This window comes from Sabethes cyaneus, chromosome 3 (genome assembly GCF_943734655.1).
Source record: "Sabethes cyaneus chromosome 3, idSabCyanKW18_F2, whole genome shotgun sequence".
In the NCBI taxonomy this organism is placed as follows: Eukaryota; Metazoa; Arthropoda; class Insecta; order Diptera; family Culicidae; genus Sabethes; species Sabethes cyaneus.
Window position 1 is genome coordinate 229175026 of NC_071355.1, and position 8441 is coordinate 229183466.

An 8441-nucleotide genomic window follows, 5' to 3' on the forward strand; every position below is an offset into this window, starting at 1 on the left:
CTTATGCTTAATAGCCGCCATTATCGCTCGAAAGCTGGCTACAGTCACACGCTAGCAACTCTTATTGCCATAATTTGCACGTTTACGGCAAAATCTCTTGCATTTGTTCAAATTATGAACAGTTGCTAATGGGCTATGTGAAGTAGTAGAGGTGTGGAACAATGTACCGTTTGATTGTGTTAGCAGCGCAAATAATGTAAACAGCAAGGTTGACGACAATCTCGCCCTATTCTTCTACGGGCATAAAAAAGCATAAACATTGTGCCGTACAACGATGACACTAACACACCTATACTTTTCAGCATATTACGAACATAAACATGCCGCGTTTGCCGTACCTAAGTAATAGTGTACATAGGCTAATGGGTCCCAAATAGGTTGGTTATAGAGCTGCCATAAATACAGATATTTGTGCATGCATAAATTTGGGACCCTACCGTTTTCTCCGGACTATTTAATTTTCTCGATCTAATCTTTTAATTAACATAAATAGTTTATAGACTACTTTAAAATTCAGGAACATTAGTAGAGCCAGAAATCACAGCAACTGAAATAATTGATGGGTCCCAAATTTATGCATGCACAAATATCTGTATTTGTGGCAGCTCTGGTTGGTTATCCTTATCCTATCGTTGAGTAATATTTATTTATTATTTATTTATCCACCTTTAACGAATGTGAGCAAAATTTTACACTATTTAGAGCAAATATAACTAACCATGTGGAAGAAGTAAAATTTGACATTGGCTGTCATTTTATCTGATGGCTTTTACTTTTTGTTTGTCTGCGTAAATAAACACTTTGTGAATCAGTGTTTCTTTTCCAACCACCTTTTCCAGAACATTTGATGCCAGAAAGCCGAAACTAGATTCTGTTTAAATATTATAATATACATCCTAAAATGAACGATAAAAGTCAGAGTGAGCAAGCTCTTAAACTGTTTGGAAATCAACTGCAATGTGTTATATGTTTGAAATTACCAACAAACGCGCATATATGTTCGTTCTGTTCAGCCCTCTACTGCAACAACTGTATCTGGCATTGGATTTCCAGGGTGCAAGATTCCGACAGCGAAAGTGATATTGAAAATTATTCTTGTTGCCCACATTGTCGAAAAACCCTAAGGGCTAGGAATTTGATTAAACTACGTTTTTTCGACCGTATTCAGCATTTGGGACCAAAACTGGAGCAAGCTCTCAATGCTGAAAATACTGCCACAGAATCTAAACCGCAAAGGTAATAACTAATAATATTTTTGAATATCGTCTGTTTCTTAGATGTAGATATAGTTTAGATATACCCCCGGTAAGCGTTGGTCATTTTACACTAAGAAATTTTACACCGAAGAAAGGACCCCGTACAATATTTTCTCCAAAACTAGTTGACGATCTAGGTACGGTATGGCAACTGGAAGTATGGCCTCGAGGTTGTCAAACGCAAAACCGATGGATCAGCGCATTTGTTCGCATGGTTAAAGGATTAGAGGGGAAATATCAATGTGTGATTGAATTGTTGAATGGGCATCCTACACTGGCAAAATTTACGTCTGCAAATTTCGTGCCACGTGAGGCTTTTGGCACGAGACAATTTGTCGATGGACAGTTAATAACTGGAGCGGAAAATCCAATTGACCTGGAATTTCGGTTTTCGGTTCGACCCGTATCGTTTGAAGAGAAGAATTCACTCCAACAAAAATTACTGGCCAAATTGAAAGCACATGACGATCGGTTTAAAGGGTAAGTATGAAAAAATTTTATGACTAAATCAAAATCTTAGTTTACTTTTCATTTAGACGCTCCGCTACCTACAGCTATCAGATAAATGACTTCTCTTATCTGAATCACAATTCTGACGTAGAACACATCTTCGGTGATGATCTAAACAATCATTGGAAAGTGGGAATTAATACCGCAAAATTGAAAAAAACTTTAGAATTTAAAATCGCACTGGTAAAAGGATTTCCTGGCTTGTAAGTAAATGAAACAATAATCTACATCTACAGGGGATGTCACTACTTTTTATATATTGCAGCTATGACGTGCAACTGGAATTGACACACGATGAGATCGGCTGTGCCAAAGTGCTATCGTTTAAGCATACATTCAGTTTGACTTCTGTAGCTTATTTTAATATGCAGATCCGATATAATCAATTGGAAGAATTTGGTTTTACCCATTTTGACGATGATTATCTAGAGGTGCTTGTTACAACGTGTCCAATACATGTGAACCTTTGCAGCTTTCAAAATTACTTAAAAAATAAGACGCTTGATGAGGCTGGCCCAGGGCCCGCAGATACCGTGTACTTTTATTAGAAACCGATTGTATATATCCTGATGTTTTTAGGTATGACAAAATATATCTGTTACTAAAATTCTCTTATAAAAAATCGCGTTTAGGATCCATTGTGAATGTCTGTGCTCCTGCTCAGTTAAACAAAGAAACTGACTAAAGAAGTGACTAAAGAAACTGACTAAAGAAGTGACATAGGAACTCATATTCCGTTCGTCGAAACCAAGTGCGCATGAATCTCGACGAAAACTTCTGAATATTTTGCTCGAAAACTTGCGGAGTATCAATCGATGAACGCGGCAGAAAATATTAACAGCAAGCAAACGGTAACAAATATCATCGTATCATCAGGAAATCGATCCGTGCTGCCTAACGAAAACACCAGGCAATCAAATTTGTATTGTACAGTTCATAAAATCGCCTGAATGTTGAACTCGAAAAAACATTGTTCGAACTTTTCCTAGCAACTTTGAACAGAGTCACGCACAACAATCATCCTTGAGCAAACCAGGTTTAATGATGACAGGAGGCCGCTAAAGAAACTGACTAAAGAAAAGACACTGGAGCTCAGTCACTCGCGGCCTCCTGTCATCATTAAACCTGGTTTGCTCAAGGATGATTGTTGTGCGTGACTCTGTTCAAAGTTGCTAGGAAAAGTTCGAACAATGTTTTTTCGAGTTCAACATTCAGGCGATTTTATGAACTGTACAATACAAATTTGATTGCCTGGTGTTTTCGTTAGGCAGCACGGATCGATTTCCTGATGATACGATGATATTTGTTACCGTTTGCTTGCTGTTAATATTTTCTGCCGCGTTCATCGATTGATACTCCGCAAGTTTTCGAGCAAAATATTCAGAAGTTTTCGTCGAGATTCATGCGCACTTGGTTTCGACGAACGGAATATGAGTTCCTATGTCACTTCTTTAGTCAGTTTCTTTAGAGGCCGCGAGTGACTGAGCTCCAGTGTCTTTTCTTTAGTCAGTTTCTTTATAGGAACTCATATTCCATTCGTCGAAACCAAGTGCGCATGAATCTCGATGAAACCTTCTGAATCTTTTGCTCGAAAACTTGCGGAGTATCAGTCGATGAACGCGACTGAAAATAATGACTGTAAGCAAACGGCAACAAATATCATCGTATCATCACGAAATCGATCCGTGCTGCCTAACGAAAACACCAGGCAATCAAATTTGTATCGTACAGTTCATAAAATCGCCTAAATGTTGAACTCGAAAAAATATTGTTCGAACTTTTCCTAGCAACTTTGAACAGAGTCACGCACAACAATCATCGTTGAGCAAATCAGGTTTAATGATGACAGGAGGCCGTGAGTGACTGAGCTCCAGTGTCTTTAAAGAAACTGACTAAAGAAGTGACATTAAAGAAACTGACTAAAGAAGTGACATAGGAACTCATATTCCGTTCGTCGAAACCAAGTGCGCATGAATCTCGACGAAAACTTCTGAATATTTTGCTCGAAAACTTGCGGAGTATCAATCGATGAACGCGGCAGAAAATATTAACAGCAAGCAAACGGTAACAAATATCATCGTATCATCAGGAAATCGATCCGTGCTGCCTAACGAAAACACCAGGCAATCAAATTTGTATTGTACAGTTCATAAAATCGCCTGAATGTTGAACTCGAAAAAACATTGTTCGAACTTTTCCTAGCAACTTTGAACAGAGTCACGCACAACAATCATCCTTGAGCAAACCAGGTTTAATGATGACAGGAGGCCGCGAGTGACTGAGCTCCAGTGTCTTTTCTTTAGTCAGTTTCTTTAAGTGACATATAAAGAAACTGACTAAAGAAGTGACATAGGAACTCATATTCCGTTCGTCGAAACCAAGTGCGCATGAATCTCGACGAAAACTTCTGAATATTTTGCTCGAAAACTTGCGGAGTATCAATCGATGAACGCGGCAGAAAATATTAACAGCAAGCAAACGGTAACAAATATCATCGTATCATCAGGAAATCGATCCGTGCTGCCTAACGAAAACACCAGGCAATCAAATTTGTATTGTACAGTTCATAAAATCGCCTGAATGTTGAACTCGAAAAAACATTGTTCGAACTTTTCCTAGCAACTTTGAACAGAGTCACGCACAACAATCATCCTTGAGCAAACCAGGTTTAATGATGACAGGAGGCCGCGAGTGACTGAGCTCCAGTGTCTTTTCTTTAGTCTAAAGAAACTGACTAAAGAAGTGACATAGGAACTCATATTCCGTTCGTCGAAACCAAGTGCGCATGAATCTCGACGAAAACTTCTGAATATTTTGCTCGAAAACTTGCGGAGTATCAATCGATGAACGCGGCAGAAAATATTAACAGCAAGCAAACGGTAACAAATATCATCGTATCATCAGGAAATCGATCCGTGCTGCCTAACGAAAACACCAGGCAATCAAATTTGTATTGTACAGTTCATAAAATCGCCTGAATGTTGAACTCGAAAAAACATTGTTCGAACTTTTCCTAGCAACTTTGAACAGAGTCACGCACAACAATCATCCTTGAGCAAACCAGGTTTAATGATGACAGGAGGCCGCGAGTGACTGAGCTCCAGTGTCTTTTCTTTAGTCAGTTTCTTTAAGTGTCTTTGTATGTGCAATTGTTACTGATGCTTTAGCAACTAAAACTACATAAAAAATGTCTTAGCATCTTACATTCAAAAATATGTATTATATAAGTTCATTGAATATCAAAATATGTATAAAAATATGTGTAAATATAGTAACAAAATTTAAGAAGTACGGAATGGGGTTGCAAATATCTCAACAATAGAAATTAATCTATTTGTATGGCAGCTCTGGACAAAAGCACATCCTTCAATATTTGGCGAGGTCAGCATTGGGCGATAATGTATCGATATAACTGGTACCGATATTCGTGGACGAAATCTCGATAGTTTTTTTTTTTCGAAATAGTTAATTGCGGCATGCATATAACAGCTTTGTAAATGTTAACACGTTATAAAACAAGTCAAACGGAGTGTTATAAAACAAATATAAAATGCAGATCGTCACGTGATGCGTGCATTTTTGCTGATTATGCTCTCAGCTGAGTATACGTATCGATATGTGAAAAATATCGATATTCAATTAACGAAAATTCGTCAGCTTCGCTCAATACAGAATTATTTTGACAGCTTGCTATGAACTTTCCGAGAATGAAAAGATTTCTTGCAAAGCACAATATTGAAAATCGATCGGAAAACCGCTGAGCTATTAGCGCTCAAAACCTTTCATTTTTCGTGACGCTCGCATTTTTCGATTTTTTGGAATGACACCCTATCTCAAAACTTGCCGTAAGACGTAGTCCTACGTCAAAACATTGTTCGAACTTTTCCTAGCAACTTTGAACAGAGTCACGCACAACAATCATCCTTGAGCAAACCAGGTTTAATGATGACAGGAGGCCGCGAGTGACTGAGCTCCAGTGTCTTTTCTTTAGTCAGTTTCTTTATAGGAACTCATATTCCATTCGTCGAAACCAAGTGCGCATGAATCTCGATGAAACCTTCTGAATCTTTTGCTCGAAAACTTGCGGAGTATCAGTCGATGAACGCGACTGAAAATAATGACTGTAAGCAAACGGCAACAAATATCATCGTATCATCACGAAATCGATCCGTGCTGCCTAACGAAAACACCAGGCAATCAAATTTGTATCGTACAGTTCATAAAATCGCCTAAATGTTGAACTCGAAAAAATATTGTTCGAACTTTTCCTAGCAACTTTGAACAGAGTCACGCACAACAATCATCGTTGAGCAAATCAGGTTTAATGATGACAGGAGGCCGTGAGTGACTGAGCTCCAGTGTCTTTTCTTTAGTCAGTTTCTTTAGTTTCTTTGTTTAACTTAAAGAAAAGACACTGGAGCTCAGTCACTCACGGCCTCCTGTCATCATTAAACCTGATTTGCTCAACGATGATTGTTGTGCGTGACTCTGTTCAAAGTTGCTAGGAAAAGTTCGAACAATATTTTTTCGAGTTCAACATTTAGGCGATTTTATGAACTGTACGATACAAATTTGATTGCCTGGTGTTTTCGTTAGGCAGCACGGATCGATTTCGTGATGATACGATGATATTTGTTGCCGTTTGCTTACAGTCATTATTTTCAGTCGCGTTCATCGACTGATACTCCGCAAGTTTTCGAGCAAAAGATTCAGAAGGTTTCATCGAGATTCATGGGCACTTGGTTTCGACGAATGGAATATGAGTTCCTATGTCAGTTCTAAAGAAACTGACTAAAGAACTGACATAGGAACTTAAAGAAACTGACTAAAGAACTGACATAGGAACTCATATTCCATTCGTCGAAACCAAGTGCGCATGAATCTCGATGAAACCTTTTGAATCTTTTGCTCGAAAACTTGCGAAGTATCAGTCGATCAACGCGGGAGAAAATAATGACTGCAAGCAAACGGCAACAAATATTATCGTATCATCACGAAATCGATCCGTGCTGCCTAACCAAAACACTAGGCAATCAAATTTGTATCGTACAGTTCATAAAATCGCCTAAATGTTGAACTCGAAAAAACATTGTTCGAACTTTTCCTGGCAACTTTGAACAGAGTCACGCACAACAATCATCCTTGAGCAAACCAGGTTTAATGATGACAGGAGGCCGCGAGTGACTGAGCTCCAGTGTCTTTTCTTTAGTCAGTTTCTTTATAGGAACTCATATTCCATTCGTCGAAACCAAGTGCGCATGAATCTCGATGAAACCTTCTGAATCTTTTGCTCGAAAACTTGCGGAGTATCAGTCGATGAACGCGACTGAAAATAATGACTGTAAGCAAACGGCAACAAATATCATCGTATCATCACGAAATCGATCCGTGCTGCCTAACGAAAACACCAGGCAATCAAATTTGTATCGTACAGTTCATAAAATCGCCTAAATGTTGAACTCGAAAAAATATTGTTCGAACTTTTCCTAGCAACTTTGAACAGAGTCACGCACAACAATCATCGTTGAGCAAATCAGGTTTAATGATGACAGGAGGCCGTGAGTGACTGAGCTCCAGTGTCTTTTCTTTAGTCAGTTTCTTTAGTCAGTTCTTTAGTCTAAAGAAACTGACTAAAGAAAAGACACTGGAGCTCAGTCACTCACGGCCTCCTGTCATCATTAAACCTGATTTGCTCAACGATGATTGTTGTGCGTGACTCTGTTCAAAGTTGCTAGGAAAAGTTCGAACAATATTTTTTCGAGTTCAACATTTAGGCGATTTTATGAACTGTACAATACAAATTTGATTGCCTGGTGTTTTCGTTAGGCAGCACGGATCGATTTCGTGATGATACGATTATATTTGTTGCCGGTCATTAGCAGTCATTAATTTCTCCCGCGTTGATCGACTGATACTTCGCAAGTTTTCGAGCAAAAGATTCAGAAGGTTTCATCGAGATTCATGCGCACTTGGTTTCGACGAACTGAAAATGAGTTACTTGTCAATTCTTTAGTCAGTTTCTTTACTTTAGTCAGTTTCTTTAGGTAACTCATTTTCGTTTCGTGGAAAACAAGTGAGCATGAATCTCGATGAAAACTTGAATCTTGCTCGAAAACTTGCGGAGTATCAGTCGATGAACGTGGGAGAAAATATTGACTGCTAGCAAACGGCAGCAAATATCGTATCATCACGAAATCGATCCGTGCTGCCTAACGAAAACACCAGGCAATCATATTTCATATTTGTAGCGTACAGTTCATATTTCATAAAATCGCCCAAACGTTGAACTCGAAAAAATATGCGTTACTTTCCACTTCGCGTAACGCACGCTATAGAGCTTTTCAGTTATGTGTGTATGGTGTGTATTGGTGCTTGAAAATGAGGCAAACAACATCAGTAAACAAAAGAGATGCATTCCTTTGTCTCCAAGGTACAGAATGAATTTCGTCTTCCGCTGGCTTAAATACCAGCAAATTTTCAAAATATGAGCTTGAATTTGGAACAGGATGGAAAATTTGACCGAAATATTGAGCTTGCTGACGTTTATCGTACGCACACATCGACGCGCTATTTGTTGTTGCTGTTGTTAGATTTTACATTGATTTTACACGTTTGTTTTTGTTTTCCCCCAGTTATACCCCGGTAAAAAACATACGTTTGAGTGAAAAACGATAA

At 38.6% G+C, this 8441-nt stretch overlaps 1 protein-coding gene across 2 annotated transcripts; it reads left to right on the top strand.

The window, feature by feature from the left end:
• The first annotated feature begins 836 nt into the window (after nt 1-836).
• On the top strand, nt 837-2331 carry LOC128743595 (uncharacterized). 2 transcript variants are annotated; one of them, XM_053840197.1, is made up of 4 exons: nt 837-1236; nt 1290-1736; nt 1793-1969; nt 2032-2331. In XM_053840197.1, exons 1-4 carry the CDS (start codon nt 902-904, stop codon nt 2312-2314), a joined length of 1242 nt encoding a protein of 413 aa, XP_053696172.1. In that variant the 5' UTR covers nt 837-901; the 3' UTR covers nt 2315-2331. The 2 variants fall into 2 exon arrangements, with proteins under 2 accessions (XP_053696172.1, XP_053696174.1); XM_053840199.1 differs by having other exon boundaries at nt 1295-1736.
• Nucleotides 2332-8441: the final 6110 nt, after the last annotated feature.